This window comes from Pipistrellus hanaki, assembly GCF_964339955.1.
Source record: "Pipistrellus hanaki genome assembly, chromosome: 18".
Classification (NCBI taxonomy): Eukaryota; Metazoa; Chordata; class Mammalia; order Chiroptera; family Vespertilionidae; genus Pipistrellus; species Pipistrellus hanaki.
This window is the reverse complement of record NC_140520.1, coordinates 3,097,770-3,114,574: the sequence shown is the minus strand read 5'-3', so window position 1 is coordinate 3,114,574 and position 16,805 is coordinate 3,097,770. Positions and strand designations below refer to the sequence as shown.

Genomic DNA, 16,805 nt, shown 5'->3' with positions numbered 1-16,805 from the left:
CCCTTGATCGGAACTGAACCTGGGACCCCTCAGTCAGCAGGCCGACGCTCCATCCACTGAGCCAAACCGGTCTCGGCGCCCCTATTTCTTTTTAAACGAGGTTCCTGTTTACTGACTTTTATAATGTGAATCCTTTAATGAGGGAAGGAGAAGGAGGCTCAGAGAGGGGAGGGGACTTGGCTGAGATCACACGGTTCAGCTGTGCCAAGGCCATGACCCGAACGCTCAGCTGTGGGTGCGCTCGGTGACCTGTACCCGCTGGGTCACCGGGCGGGTCGTCCTGGGACCCGCGGGGGGAGAGGGAGGAGGCGGGGGCACGGACTGGGGCGTCCGTGCCCAGTAAGAGCCCGGCCTGGGGTGGGGGGGAGGCACAGCCAGGCCCCTCGGCCTCCCGGGTCTCAGCGCCTGCCCTGTGTGCCCGCGCCTCAGCTGGCGGGGCCCGGGGCAGTGGGGTGCGGGGACGGGGGGGCTGAGAGCCGCGGTAACTTAAAAACCTGTGCCTTGTCTCTGGTTTGCCGGTCTAAGGGAGATGGAGTTTTGTGCCCCGTGTCTAACACACAGGATAGAGGAGAGATGGGGTGTGTGTGTGAGAGAGAGACACACACAGACAAGCCATAAAACCGCGCTGTGGCTTCCATCGTGGTCACACTCAGGTTTTGGGGAAGGTCTGGAGGAGGCAGAGGCCGCTGCGGAGAGGCCTGGTGAGGAACTGAGGTCACGTGAAAGCAATTCAGTCCCGATCGGTTTGTGGCCGGTGTGGCTCCGTGGATGGAACATCGGCCTGCAGACTGTAAGGGTCCCGGGTTCGATTACGGTCAAGGGCACATTCCCAGGTTGCAGGCTCGATCGTGCAGGAGGCAGCTGATGGATGTTTCCCTTTCACCGATGCTGCTCTCTCTCCCTCTCCCTTTCTCTCTGAAAACCAATAAAAATATTCTTAAAAAGAGAGGAAAGAGCCCTACCCAGTTTGGCTCAGTGGGTAGAGCACTGGCCAGCCGACGGAAGGGTCCGGGGCTGGATTCTGGTCAAGGGCACATGCTGGGTGGCAGACTCCATCCCCAGTAGGGGCGGGGGTGTGCAGGAGGCAGCCATCAATGATCCTCCCTCCTCATGGATGTTTCTATCTCCCTCTCCCTCTCCCTTCCTCTCTGATATCAATACAAATATATTAAAAAAATAAATATAAAATAGAAAAGAGAGATCAGAGAAGGAGGGAGTCTAGGTCGGAGGCAGGCCTGTTAGTAGTAGTGAGCGTGGGCTGTGGCACCGCCATGGCACCCGCGGGACAGCACAGCCCAGGCCTCGGGGAGAGGGCACCCAGGAGGAGGGCAGCCTGGGATCCTGTCGGCGAGGCTGCAGGGCCGGCCTCGCCCACACGAGGGCGCTCCACACCTACATGGGAGCCCGGATTGCAAGGAAGGTGGGGAGGAGGCCTGTGTGTGTGTGTGTGTGTGTGTGTGTGTGAGAGAGAGAGAGAGAGAGAGAGAGAGAGAGAGAGAGAGAGAGAGAGAGAGAGAGAGAGAGAGAGAGAGGGGAGCAGAACACCCTCTCTGCTCCCAGGCCAGTCCGTCTCTCCGGGTTTCCTGTGTGGCCCAGGCTTGCAGGTCCGTGTGAAGTGGGAACACGGTCGCTCTGGGCCTGAGAAGTTCATGCACATGTATGTCAGGGCAGCCTGCACGGGAGCACGATGCTTGTGTGCTGAGGCGGCAGGGTCCTGTGTCCTGTGTTGGGAGTGACTGTGTGTGGAAGTGGGTGTGGAGGAGGGTGTAAGGGGGGTGGGGAGGAGCCGTTCTGGCTTCCCAGGCCTGGAACCCCCAGGAGGGAGCCCTGAGCCAGCAGCTGCCTTTCCCGCTAGAGGAGTCCCCGTTAGAGAGAGGAGGCTGAGCCTGGCCCAGCCTGGCCAGCGGGACGGTGAGGTGGTTGGGGATCTCCTGTGGATCCCGGCGTCTGTGGCAGCTGAGCGCCTCGCAGAGGCTGAGCTCCCAGCGGCCTCGGCCCTGGCGCCCGCCGCTCCTCTGCCCGGGAGCCTGGTGTCACCGAGATGCGCCCGGGCCGCCGCCCAGCAGAAACCGTGTGACCGAGGCACGCCACTGCTCTCCCTTTAGACCGGAACGTTTATTTCTCTCCCGAAGGCTGGGCAGGGCGGGGAGCCCGGCTCCCGGGCAGCAGCACCTGCCGCCCTCTTGGGCACAGCGGTGATTTTGGCCGAGGATTGTGAGGGAGGACGGGCACGGGGGGAGCTCTGAACTCGGAGCGGAGAGGCCTCTTTGGCCGGGCAGACGCCCGTCTAGAGAGGAAACCGTACTGTGTGAGGGTCTCCTTCTGTACCGGGAAGGCGGCTCTGAGCCATCAGAGGACCTTACTGCTGATCTTACCGCCGGGGAAGGCCGTGACTCTGGTCTCCAAACCAGCGGTTCTCAGCCTGGGGGTCTCGACCCCTTTGGGGGCCGAACGACCCTTTCCCAGGGGTCGCCCGAGACAGCGGTCGGCAAACTCATCAGTCCACAGAGCCAAATAGCAGCAGCACAACGATGGACATTTCTTTGGAGAGCCACATTTTTTAAACAAACTTCTTCTAACGCCACTTCTTCAACACAGACTCGCCCAGGCCGTGGTATTTTGTGGAAGAGCCACCCTCAAGGGGCCAAAGAGCCGCATGTGGCTCGAGAGCCGCAGTTTGCCGACCAGGGGCCTAAAGGGTTTAGAGGACCTGGCTCCAGGAAGGCAGCTGCCGTCACCCAGAGAAGCGGAGTTCAGCTCCAACTGAGTGTCTGGGAGGAGGGGCCCCGGGGCCCTCTGACCACAGCCTTCCTGTGCCCGTTGTTCCGTTTGCTGTCTTCCGTCCTGAGTCCCGTCGGTAAACGTGGCCCAGCGGACGCTCATTTACCAATATTGGCTTTCCCGCCTCAGTGGCACATGAGCTGCTTAACAGTAACCGCAGATCGGTTCTCACCCAGTGTGCTTCTGGAACCCCCCCGTGGGCCTGGCCATTCTCTCCCGGGGCCGGTCTCGGGTGTGCCGGCCCCTCACACCGGCCAGAGGAACTCAGAGGAGCGGAAGGGAAGTGGCTGCTCTTTCCTCACTCGGCCAGGAAGCGGACGGCGCTGGGGTCAGGCCTGGGCTGGTTCAGCTTCCAGCTCAGCCGCCTGGCAGCCGTGTGACCGTAAATGAGCAAGCAGATTGCTTAGCCCGACTGGGCCTCAGTTTCACCGTCTGCAGAATGGGGACAGCGATGACACGGCGGGACCGGGGAGCTCCGGGCACCGGGACAGTGGTGTGCTCAGGGAGGAGGGAGGCTGTTTCTGTCATTGTCATCCCAGGCCCACACCCCCTTCCACGGACTCCAGGCCTCCCCCCTCACCTCCAGTGAGAGCATCGGGGATGTGCCCGCACCAGGTGATGGGGAACGGGCAGGAAGGGGCGGTACCCAGCAGGGACGGGCAGTGTCCCCGCTGACAAAGCCTCTGGGAGGGACTAAGTCTCCTGTTGGCAGGCGGCACGCCCTGTGGGGAAGGTGCAGTGGGGGACTCCCTGCCCCCGGTCTCGCCGCCAGAGGAGGCCAGGTGGCTGCCGGCTGCCATGGAGGCAGGGGCCAGGGGCTTTGTCTAAGGCTCTGCTCACATCCCTAGACCAGTGGTTGGCAAACTCGAGCCACATCGGCTTTTTGGCCCTTGAGTGTGGCTCTTCCACAAAACACCATGTGCGGGCCCGCACATACAGTGCGATGGGAACTTCGTGGCCCAGCCAAAACCAGCGTGGCTCAGTGGACAGAGCATCAGCCTGCAGACTGAAAGGTCCTGGGTTCGATTCAGGTCAAGGGCATGTAGCTTGGTTGAGGGCACATCCCCAGTGGGGGGTGTACAAGAGGCAGCTGGTCGATGTTTCTCTCTCATAGACGTTTCTAACTCTCTATCTCTCTCCCTTCCTCTCTGTACAAAATCAGTAAAATATATTTAAAAAAGAAAAAGAAAAGAAACTTCGTGGCCCATGCGCAGAAGTCGGTTTTCGGCTCTCCAAAGAAATGTCGATCGTAGTCCTGCAGATATTTGGCTCTGCTGACTAATGAGTTTGCCGACCCCTGGCCTAGACCTTTCCGATCATGGGGGAGGGGAGAGTGGAGTCTTCCAGGCCCGGGGGGTGGGAGGAGGGGGGAGGAGAGAGGCCCTGGATGCAGGCTGTGCAGCCACAGCTCTTTCCTTCTCCTCGCCCCACCGAACCCCACCCCGGCCGGAGCCTCGGTCACCCAGGGAAAACTCGTTCAGGTGAGAAGCTTCCGGGTGCCTGGGTGCTTAATTTAATCCTCATGGCAATGCTATAAGATGTCTTTTTTAAATAGGTTTCTTTTAAAAGTATGTTTTTATTGACTTTAGAGACAGATGAAAGGAGAGGGAAGCATCAGGTGAGAGAGAAACATCCACCAGCTGCCTCCTGCGTGCCCCCTACCGGGGATCAAACCTGAAACCTGGGCCTGGGCCTGGACCAGGATCAAACCAGAGGCCTTTTGGTACATGGGACGGTGCTCCACCAACTGAGCCACACCGGCCAGGGCGAGGGGTTCCATCACTAGTCCCGTTTTACAGGTGTAGAGGCCGATGCCTGCAGGTGAAGGGACTTGCTGAGTCAGAGTTAGTCACGGAGGTGGAGTTTGCACCCAGCGGCCTGGGATCTAACGTTCACGTGGGCTGGGGAGCCGGGTGTGGGCGGAGGACCGGCCCGATGAGCCCGAAGGGCTGTGCTTGAGAGGGTCCCGTGGGTCAAGCTGAGGATCAGACTTTGTCCTCAAACTGCGGGATTTTAAGGAGAGGAGTGACACGATGAGGGGAGCTTTATTGTTTTTATTGCTTGAGATTTGGCCTTTTTAGGGAAATCATTTTGGCAGCATGCTGAGGGGAGGTTGGAGGTGAGAACCCAGGTGGGGAGCAGAACGGGAGGGGGTGGGGAGGAGAAACAGCCCGGCCGTTTCATCCTCGCATTTGGACAGCTGGTGGCGCTCGCGGGGAAGGGCTGGGGCCAGGGGGACGGTCGGGAGCCCTCCAGAGTGCCTCGCGCAGGCCTGTGGTTGCTCATTCTTAGCATTTGAGAAACGAGACAGTACTTGGGACTTAAAAGGAGAAAAGCTGTTATCGAAAAGCCTCCACAGCTCCCATTCTAAGAGCATCTATCCTCTATGATAACAGGTAATATCTAAATCAACCGAACGGTGGAACAACCGGTCACTATGACGTGCACTGACCGCCAGGGGGCAGACGCTCAGCGCAGGAGCTGCCCCCTGGTGGTCAGTGCCGCTCAGCCAGTAGCCGGGCTCACAGCTGGCGGTGGTGGGAGCCTCTCCCGACTCTGACTCCGAGGCAGCACTGCCGAGCGGTATGGTAGGTTGTAGCAGAGGGTACAGCGGGCCAGGAGCCCCGGTGTGGGGTCCTCCCCGGTCACCTGCAGCTGGGTGCCCTGCTACACCCCCAGGGGTCCCGACTGCTATGGAGAGGGCGCAGGCCAGGCTGAAGGCCCACTCCACCCACCTCACCCCGCCCCGCCCTCCATGCACCAGTGTTGTGCACGGGGCCTCTAGTATATAAATACGGCCCGGCACAGAAGCACCCAGACCCTTTTGGCCTCAAGGGGGGGAAAAGCAACGCAGAGAAAGGAAAAAATAACCCACAGTGACAGCCACCGTTCAACCTCCTCTCGATCCTGTGCATGTACAGATTGCGAGCACACCAGGCGATTTTAAATCCCAGCCCCGTGCTCCTCCTGCCTTCTCAGTGGCTGCTGGCCACCTCCTCTTGGGGCCTGGCCAGAATGAGCTCAGGGGATGCTCATTTTAATTCTGGAATCAGTAAAGCATATCGGGAGAGGAAACCCACAGGCGAGGAAGCACACTGTGAGTTCCAGCGCCGAGGGGAGCGACTGTGAGGCGGTGCGTTTGTCGGGGACAAGACCCTTTTACTCATTTTGGCGTGGGGTCCGCCCGGCGGGTTAGTTTGGTTGTTATGGCCCAGGATCCGGTCTCTTCTACTCTGCGTTCCCCCTTCCAGCCACACCTTCAGCTCCGCCACGGAGCTGGCTGCCGTCTCGCTTTGCTTCTCCTGGCAGCAGGGGAGAGGGCCAGCATTCCTCATTACACCGCCCACCCGGGGCTTTGCGTGAATGCTTGAAAGGCTTTTGTAAACTCTGATGCGCTATCCACATACTGCCATCTCTTCTTCGTTGTTCTGGTTGATGATTTAACGGACACTTGCTTGACTGCATTGCAGAATATTCAAGCAGATTCAGATTCTATTTTTAAAACGACTGTGTGCTCAATATTCTACTACTGTGCCGTGTGTAGCATGCTGCGTACTTCCATGCTTAGTCCTCACAATAATTTTATTATTTTACCAAAGAGGCTCAAAGAAATTACCTTGCTCAAGAATATAGTTTTTTGTTGTTGTTGTTGTTGTTCTTTTTTAGGCCCTCCTGAAACTGGGTTAGAGCCCTAGCCAGTTTTCCTCAGCGGTTAGAGTGTTGGCCTGTGGGCTGAAGGGTCACAGGTTCGATTCCAGTCTCGGGCACATGCAGACTTCATCCCTGGTCTGGGTCAAGGTGCTTGCAGAAGGCAAGTAATTGATGTCTCTCACATTGATGTTTCTCTTTCTTCCCCCTTCTCCCCTCCCTCTCTCCTACTCTTTTAAATACTGTTGAGATGAATGAATGGAGGCTGCTGTTATAGCCAGTGCTCTAGCCTGAAAACCGTTTTCTTTGTAACTGACGGTTCTGTCTCCCCTACCAGAGTGAGATGCGTGGTGTTAAAACACAAAACTCAGTGAAGTAGATTTAAGGTCTAATGGGCTTTCCCGAGCTATTGATCCTTTCTGACAACCGGAAGGTGCTCGGACGAGCTGTACGAAACGGAAGGTTTTATTCGCAGAAAGCGGGTGGGACGGAGAAGTTAAGAGACTGGATTGCAGGCAGACACCTCTCAGGGCAGGGGTGGGGAACCTTCTTTCTGCCAAGGGCCATTTGAGTGTCTGTTACATCATTCTTGGGCCATACAGAATTATCAACTTCAAAATGAGCCTGCTGAACGTGGTCCCACATCTAATGAGCTCACCCCGAATGCCTTGACCAGGCCAGACCAGATGATTTCCCAGGCCTCCCGGGGCGGGACCCGGATGTTCCCACCTCTGGTGAGGGAAGGCCGTGGGTCTTATCAGGCAGAGCACCTCAAAAGCATCGATCAGGAAATTCCAGATGGATTTGGTTGAAATTCCACTCCCGGGCCCTCTCCGGTTTGGCTCGGTGGATAGAGCGTCTGTGTTTCTTTCATGGCTGGATTCTCGGGGCCAAGAATCATGCTTAGGACACAGTGAGGGTCCGATAAATGCTGCTTGGCAAATGAAGTGAGAGCTGGGGAGATGGCAAACCCGTCGCCTGCTTTGTGTGTGTGTGTGACATCAGAGTGTCCTTTTCTGATGCTGACTTCAGGCAGCTCATGTTTCAGATGCGGCACTGACGTGGGTAACTGCGGGATACTCTGGTTTCCTGAGTTAAACATTCATTGCGGCTGAGTGATGAAATCCTAACGAGCCCACTGTGCTTTTTTGCGTTCATGTCACAATCACTTCCCTTTCATCAGAGGAACTCTTGAAGCAGCAGGAGAAAGTGACGCTTGTAACAACCCTCGGCTTGTTTTGCTAGACCAAGTGCAGTCCCTTCCCTCCATAAACCAGCAGTAAAGTAACCACCATATTAATGCGAGTTGGAATACGGAGAAAATATGGGAAAACCTCTGCTCTATTGGTCTTTTTCAGATCATGGTAATTGGTGTTCTCCATTTTTCTTCTGTTAATCCTCACCTAAGGATATTTTTCCCTATTGATTTTTTTTTTTTTTTTTTTTTTTTTACAGAGAATGGAAGGGAGGTGGGGGGAGAGAAACATCAATGTGAGACACATCCATTGATTGCCTTCTGCACGAGCCCCAATCAGGGCTGGGGATTGAAACGGAAACCCCCTAGTGCACAGTCTGACACTCTAACCACCGAACAACATTGTATGCGGGCGAGGCCCAAACCTGGAATTCTAAGTAAAAGATAGGAATTCGTGGTATTTGACACAGATTATGAAACTGCTTTGCCAATATGTTATACCGACTTATTCAACCACCAAACGATGATAACTTATTTAAATCATATTATCAATGTAGTAGGGAGAAGAAAAACCTCTTAAATCTTTCAACTTGCATTTAAGAACACTGCTAGGGGGAAAAAACTTGAATTAAGACCTGTTACTGGTTATATATGTCTCCCCTTTTAGAATCATCACTAATACTGAGGGGGAAAGTTTACCTGCTAGTTGGGCACCTGTCTCTTCCCTGTGGAGGCAGCGTGCTGTGAGGGTAGAAAGAACAGGACCTTTGGGATGCGAATCCATCTTCCCAAAGAGCTGGACATACATGCACCAACCCTGTGAATTGTTAGTTTCATCCATTCATTTAGACTAAAGGGAGAATCTGATCTGATCAAAAGGGAGAATTGGACCATTTAGCTAATACTTAAAAAAAAAAGTTTGATTTTTAGAGAGGAAGGGAGGAGTAACATCGATGTGAGTGAAAAATCCACCAGCTGCCTCCTGCACGCCCCGTACCAGGGATCCTACCTCCAACCGGACATGTGCCAGGCTGGAAAATGGTACTAACGCCTGACCAGCTGAGCCACACCAGGGCTATTCTCATCTTTTAAGAGTCACTCGCACACTATCCTCTGCAAGTAAGGATCCATTTTAGGAATTTAAAGAGCTCATTTTTTCTCAAGTCTCAATTTTCTTCGATTTTTAAAAAATAGTAAGATGCTTACACTTACTATGAAGCCCTTGCTTAACGTGAGATGTCACATATCAACTCACCTTCATGACAGCCCGAGGGAGGTTGATACGCATTATTACCAACACCTCACAGAAGAAAACACCTGGTGTGTAGGGGAGACTAAGCACCTTGTTTGAACCTTGGCAGCCTATATTGTTAAGCAGCCGATTGACTACCCCAGCCGCCTCTAGCAAGTCAGAGGCAAGTCAGCAAAAAGCAAGCGAACCACCGCCGTGGCTCTGAGGAGAAAGACACTGCCGGTCACTCTCACAGGAGTGTGCTTGTCCCTTCGGGCCCAGACTGGACGGAGGGAAGGGCGGCCGAATCTAAAACTAAAGCGCAAACCCATTTCAGGAGTGTGTACCGGCAACCCCTTCGGATGCTTCTGAACTTGGAAGCAGCTGGGCGGACTGCTCTCATTTAAGCAAGTGCGGTGGGCTGTGCCTTCCCGTCCGGTATGGAAGGGCTTCTCAGCGACACAGTCCACCATGAACCTCTTTCTCCAGGCTTCTAGGCAGGTGACGGCCCGGTTATTAAAGAGCCATGTTGCAAAGGTGGGAATTTGCTGTTAACCTTTCCTCATCTTTCCAACCCAAAAGTGTGTGTGTATGTGTATGTGTGTATGTGTGTGTGTGTGTGTGTGTGTGTGCGCGGGTGACACAGGGGAAGGGCACACGACTGACTGTTAGTTTATATACGTGAACCGTTTGCTAGGAAAGGTAAAACCCAGACATTTGTATTTTCCAGACACACCGATGCAGGCAGTCCTGGGGTTACACTGGGCTCATCATACGTGTACGCCGTTTCATGGTGAGTCACCATCTCCCATTTATTTTATATATAAAAAAAAGTCCCATCATTTCGACGTCTGTACATGTGTGCTTTATGTATTTTAATATTTGTTTACCACAAGTAAAGGTCAGGGACTGTTATTCTTCTTTTAAATGTCTTGTGCTGTTTCACTTCATTACTGCTGTGTCTGTGCTCCATGTGAGTGACACAGGTGCTTACGTCGGTGGGTTCCAACTTACAGCGAAAATCGGGTAAGTCGCGCCGTAGGAACCATCTCCGACATACCCCGAGGACTGCCTGTACCCAGCTTATCAATCTGAAACTTGGTACAATAACATCTATGGTACAAACATAACGTTCTAAGTTCAGACAACCCAAGAATCCAGAGGCTTATTCACCAGTGCGATTAAATCGGGGATAAAATACCTCTCAAAGTTTTCCATAATTTGTTTTACATCATCCTTTCTTGGATACTCTTTGTAGAAATCACTCATTTGTCTTAGCTAGTTAAGATTATTTAAGTTCTCGGGGATTTGAGTATCAGGTGCTAATAGTCTTGTTTGGTACCAGATCATCTGCAACTGTCTAACCATCAGTTTCTTAAATAACTGTTTTAGCGGGACTTCTGCAGCGTTTGGGCCGTCCCGCCATGGAATGCTGCACGGTTCCCTCTGAGACTTCCGGAGGGGGGGCAGAGAAAGGACAGACAGGCAGTACTCTGTGGTACATCTATTTTCCCAAAGCAGCCTAAACTGTGTGAACTGAAATAAACTTAGTTCCCACCTAAGGCAATTGGCAACAGACTGGTCAGAAGGCCTACCGCCTCACTGTTTAAGGCAACCTTGTAAGGGAGGGTTAGCTGCTTGTTAACAAGGACAGATGGCACAGAGTAGGCCCAGTTGGTTTATGTTGGCTCTGTTATCAAAGCTGATTTTAATTCGGTCCCTTAGGCCTGTGCCTTCAGGGGAGAGTCAGCGTTGGTCTGGGTTCATAACGCTTCAGGTCCGGCTTTGAGCCAGGGTCTGGCCCGTGCTTCTGGTACAGCAGCTTCCGAACCCGTCCGGCTAAGAAGTGCTGGTTGGTTTGCATGGTAAGCCCTTCCCTTCACTAAGATTCAGATCATGACCAAAGACCAACAAGCAGGGGCTTCTGTGTGGGTGCAGCTCAGCAATGGGGATGGGGAGAATCATCCTGTACATCTGGTTAGCCATCTCCCTCCCCTCCCGACATTCCCTTCGCCATTCCCTCGCTGGCAGTGATCCTCGTTGTTATAGAGGGAAGGGAAAGAGGCACATGGAAGTTATGGAAAACGGCGAGTCCAAACGAGAGCCAAGCCTGCCGCAGTCACAGGCTCCTCCGTAAGCACCACCTCCACGGGCCAGGACACACAGGCGGAGGACTGGGGGCTCGTTAGGTCTGTAAGGCTAACTCCTCTGGATGCTTTCAGAGAGGAGTTTCAAAATTCCTCTCATTAGCCTTTAAGTAAAGAAGAGGAAAGGAGAAAACTTAAAATAAAATAAGCCATATGCACAAAGCTCAAAGCACATAAGCCAAATGATTTAATTTAATATCAGCAAGGGCCAAAGGGTATCTTAATAATGAAAACAAAGGCAGTAATGCTTTCCTCAAATAAAACATTTGAAGGAAGAAATATTTCTAAAAAAAAAAAAACGAGGGGAAAAGTTTATTTGGAAAAGTTAGCCTCTAATACAAGGCTTTTTATCTATTCTTTCACTCTGTCAATTACAACAATATTTTAAAATACATTTAATACAATATATAAGCCACTGAATGTCTGTCATCGTCCTACCTCCATTTAAGATACTGGGTTAAAAATATTTCATTTTCATTCTGGTCCGTCTTCCCTTCTGTCCTTATACTAAATCCATTTCTTTACTTTTCAAACAGGTGAAATGAGTCACAAAATTTTTAGGTTTATGTGGAGAAAATGTGTCTTATGAATGTGTCCAATAATTCTAACCAAAACATAATTTTCTTTAAGAAACTTCTCAGGAAAAAAAAAAAAAAGGAGTTATTTATTGAATTAAAAACACTCAGCAACATCCCTCCCAATCTTATCCTTATATGTTTGCCTGGGACCAAATCTCTTTGGCTCCTTTTAACCAACAAACATGAAACAACAACAACAACAACAACAACAAACAACTAAGCACACAAAGAACGAGAATCGCAGACACAGCTCTGAGCTACACATAGATATGAATGAAACCACTATGAATCGAAGGGGGAAAACAATAACAAAAAGATCCTAAGTCTCATGGTTTAACTGAGGTTCTAGGAAAACCTAAGCTGAGTCCAGCTGCTGTTTGAAATATCTGTCTACATTTAATTAGAGATGTTGGATTTACTAAGGAGGCACAAACAGATAGTCTTGCATATTTTAATACTAACTTTTACAGTGAAAAAAGAATACTAAGTGATTTCAAAAGGGACAATGATCTATAAGTACTCAAAATATATCTTTGAAAAGGAGTAATAAACATCCTAAGGAAAGAAACCAGATGGGGTGTTGATGAGTGTACAATGTGTCTAGAATAGACAAGGTATTTCCAAAATTTTATGCCTTAAGTTTCCTATGTGTATAGCAGGCAGGCACACATGCCAGGCAAATACTGATGCTAGGAAAATATTTCAGTCAGGATTTTAGAAAACCCCCAACTCTCAGCCAAGGTTTCTACTCAGTCTTTCAGTGATAATGTATGACAATGTGTTGCAAATAATACTGAAGCAAGATTAGTTTTAAATTCTAGATTTGCTTCCATCAAGTTATTTGTCTTTTTAACGGAACACTTCAAAGAGATGAATTCAGCAGAGTGGTTTGTAAAGTTAAGGCTCCTTAAAGATTCTAAAGACTAAAACTTAAGGCACATATTATAATCTTCATGACACTGTTAAAAGCTAAGATTAAAAAAACAAAACAAAAACATACCCGACTTCTTCCCTTCATTCTTTGCCAACCACTCCCTCCCCACAGGATATGGCGTTTTAAATTTGGGTAATGGTAAGGAGTGAAACAAAAATTCCATCCAGGAACACCTGGTAGGATTTCCACACAAATGTCCACTGCTTGCTGTGAGCACCACTGGAGGTTACAGGCCAGCGGAACATCTTCCGAGATCTTGGGCCACAAGCTGCTCCGTTTACCCTGCAGCCCACGGCTCAGACGGGACTCTCCTCCTCTTTGGCGCTTTCTTCGGTGCTTTTTGGCTCCAGCGATTCTGCTTTGCTGGTAACTGCTTTTGGCATCTCATCCTCTACACCGGCCTCTTCCTCTTTCTGCTGCGCCGATTTTCTTCTGTCAGTCATTCGATAATTGATGCCCATGCCAATGAACAGATAGACGCCTGAGAAAATGAGAACTATGCCACAGGCCCAGTACGTATATTTGTAGTCTCCGTAAATGTCATTGAGACGACCTAAAGATGTCAAAAGAGAGAGAAAACAAAACAAAACAAAACAAAACAAAACAAAAAACACTGAAAACACCCACCAGTAAACAGTTATGTGGATAAAAGTAATATCCTTTTCTAAATAAAATTCAAGGACCTACCCAGAAAGATATCAAAAAGAAACTACCTTTTGTTTATGATGTCACGCTTGATTTTGGCTGGCCTTGCATACTGTCATTTTTAATAACTTGAAAATAATTAAATCTTGGCATATTTGAATTGGGAAGGAGCTAGAGATCACCTAGAATCAGTTTTCTCAATACATATGGTGGTGGTGGTGGGGGATTGTCGCAATAAAGGTTTAAGAGCCTGGCCAGGTAGCTCAGTCGGTTTGAGTGTTGTCCTAATAAGCCAAGGTTGCAGGTTTGATCCCTGGTCAGGGCACATACAAGAGTCAACCAATGAATGCACAAATAAGTGGGACAACAAATTGATCTCTCTCACTCTCTAAAATCAATCAATAAACCTAAAAAAAAAGGTTTAGGAATGTGCCCAAGGTCACAGAGCTAATTTCAGTCTCCCAGACTCCTGCTTTCTCTGACGTCAGCACTTCCCGAAAAGCATTCCTGTGAAGACTTGTCCTGTGCTAACAAAAATGACCGAATGTTAGTGATAACCTTTGCCTCATTCTGAGTGCTGCGTGCTCGGACAGGCAGATGCTACCATCGCTCTCATTGTATAACGTAAAAACTGAAGCACAGGAGCCTTAAGTAACTTGTCCGAGGTCACAAAGTTAGAACCGTTGGCTTTAGACCCAGGAAGTGTGACTGAAGCTGCAGCTGTGCCTCTGAGCTGCGGTACCTGCTGGTGTCTCCAGAGTCAGAGTTTGGGGAATGGCCTATCTTATTCTCGCTCAGAAAAGCCGCACAAAGCAGTTAGCATGGCAAAGGCTTGGCAAGGTCCTGCAGTAAAGAAACCTCGTTGGCTTGGTGTTTCCAAACCTTGTTTTTGGCCATGAAATCCTCGTTATAGAAAAATTCATTAGCATCTCATCTGATTGGCATCTCAAGGAGTAAACTCTGGAAAACCCTCCTCCACACCTAGGCAGGACTTCACGTAACCGATTCAAAGACAGGATTTTATATAGCAGGGGAGGGAACGCCCAGCTGCAGGCGGGCCGTGTAAGGCTGGTGCAATCATTAGGTCTGGCCTGCCACTAGGGGTGAGTTAATTAAATGTCTGACTAAATATAGCAGGCTAATTTTTAAGTTGATAATTTTGTATGGCCCACAAATGATGCTATAAATATCCAAATGGGCCTTGGCAGAAAGAAGGTTCCCCACCACTGCCACATGGTTTTCTAACTCAGGGCATTATTCACTCAGAGTATTTACTGAGCCTTTCCATACACCAGTCAGCGAGTCTCTTAGGCCCTGAGGAGAAAAGTGGGCAAAGGAAATAATATCTACAGTTTAGTGGAGGAGAGATGTTAATCAAGTAATCGTATAAACTGACCAGTGCTACTAGGAGGGCTGAAAGCAGAAAATGGGGGAAGGGCAGTAAGTAGGGTCAGGAAGGCTTCTCTCAAAGAGTAAACTAATAAGCTAGACTGACAGGAGGAAGGGTTATCTGGCAGAGAGGGGGTGGGGGAGGGATCCAGGCAAAGAACACCGAGTTCAAAAGCAGCGATGGGAGGAAGTACAGGGGGCACGAGGGGAGGGAGGAAGAGGGCCAGGCTGCTGGAGGAGAGCACAGGCCAGCAGGTAGGAAATGAGGCTGGAGAGAAAGGTGGGGGGCCCAGGAGGGGCCCTGTGGGCCACATAAGGGAATTTGATCTTCACCCTAAGGAGATGGAAGCAAGTGGAGGGTTCTAATTAGCTGAAATATCCAATTTGCATTTGTCTGCCGAGTAGAAGCAGATTGAAGGCTAGCTAGAGTGGATCTAGATAGACCAGTGAGGGGGCTACTGGAGCAGCTGGAATAGGAACTATGGATAAGAGATCTATGGAGACGGAGAAAGTATACTGATTAGAGATTTAGGAAGTGAAAACTGACAAGATTGGGCAACTCACTGGATATGGTGGAAGGAAGTAGGAGTTACATCTTTTCAGAAAGCCCAAATTTTTTTTACTGTCTTATGTATTGATTTAAAAGATGAAACACTGAATAACTTTAGGAAATAGTTTCCCAATTATATACTCAATTACTAGCTGTGTGATACAAGGCAAATCGTTTCACTTTTCAAAGCCCCTTTCTTCACTAACAAAGTGGGAACTCCATCAGTCTCTACCTCATAGACTGGTGAGAAATAAGATATAGGACAGTGCACTATGAGCTTCCATGTAGCCATTATTATTACTACTACTATTGCTTACTACTATTAAAATAAACTCCCTTATTAAAATGAAATTACCACCGGTGCCTTAGAGGTGGCGTTGTGTTTTAACATGTCTTCTTACAATAAGCATGGAAGTTTTACAAAGAGAAAACGTTTTAAGAAAAAGCATCATTTAAAAAATATTTTACTCCCCTTTCAGCTTGATGGTTCATTTTAACTCAGGTCTGTGTTTGAGCAATTAGTGCCAGCTCCGAGGACACAGAAATGAGGAAGGCCTGCTCTCCCCAGCAAAAGGCTCTGTGTCCTCGCTTTCTATCCCCTTCTCAATCTTCACGCTGCTTTATGTGAACAGACCGCGGAGAGGGGGACACACTTACCTAAAAGTGGTGGCCCGAGGAGGACAGGACAGCACTCCACAATGGTCACCAGGCCCACAGCGCTGGAGAACTTCTGGGGTCCAACGAGGTCCATCAGTGTTTCAAACAATACTGAGCTGAGCCACCCAAATGCAAACCCAAAAACTCCAGCATAAATACAGAGCCCAACGTAGCTGTTGGTCAGCGGTGCTACCATATGACACACTCCATTTGCAATGACAGAAGCAGCAAAAAAATATTGGACTCGAGGTCTTACCCACCTCGTGTTGGCTAAAAGTCCCATAGATGGTCTGGCAAACATGTCAACGAAAGCCAGGATGGAAAGAAGGAAGGCGGACTTCTCATTAGAGTAATGCCTACTCTTGCCATAATTACTGAGAAAGACCAAAGGAGCAAACAGTCCAAAAAACATGACCACGTTTCCGGAGAGGTATATCAAAAAGCCTCTGTGAGTGAACAAGGAAAAGTCCAGGAATTGATTAATTGTTTGCAATACTGACTTTTTCTCCTTTTTGGGGGTTTCTCCAATGAGATCTGTATTTACATCACCAGACTTCCCAGCTTCCTGAGTGCTTTCTGCAGGCTGGTACTTCTTCGCACTGCCTGCGGGCGGCCCTATGGGTCGCATCAGGGACCCAGCCACACAGCAGTTTAGCAGTAAGCCTCCCAGAATGAGGAAACTTCCTCTCCAGCCAAAGATGCCGAAGAAAGCCTGATTGAGGGGGGCCAGGGTAGAGAGGAACACAGGGCTGCCTGCCATGGCCAGCCCATTTGCCAACGGCCGCTTCTTGTAGAAATACTTGCCAATCATGGTCAGAGCTGGATTCAAGTTGAAGGCAAGCCCAAGACCTGAGAAAGAGGGGAAAAGAATCACAAACTGTAATAAATGTCAGAGAGATATCTGGAGTTACTTACCCAGTCAAATAAAAGAAAGGTATAGTAATGGAAGGAGACAAAAACCCTCGTTGTTGGAGGATATACTGTATTGTGGTTAAAGTGTGAGCTCTAAAACCAGACTATGTGCTTTCAGACCTCAGCATCATCACTCAC

At 50.0% G+C, this 16,805-nt stretch overlaps 1 protein-coding gene across 1 annotated transcript in view; it reads right to left on the bottom strand.

Moving 5' to 3' along the window:
* Positions 1–11,166: 11,166 nt before the first annotated feature.
* Positions 11,167–16,805, bottom strand: part of SLC16A1 (solute carrier family 16 member 1) — a 29,116-nt gene continuing 23,477 nt past the window's right edge. Inside the window, exons 4-5 of the mRNA XM_084866243.1 lie at positions 15,756–16,604; positions 11,167–13,067 (exon numbers count right to left, since the gene is read on the bottom strand). Of these exons, the coding sequence (XP_084722369.1) occupies positions 12,811–13,067; positions 15,756–16,604 (1,106 nt within the window). The 3' untranslated portion in view covers positions 11,167–12,810. The remainder of the gene's footprint in view (positions 13,068–15,755; positions 16,605–16,805) is intronic.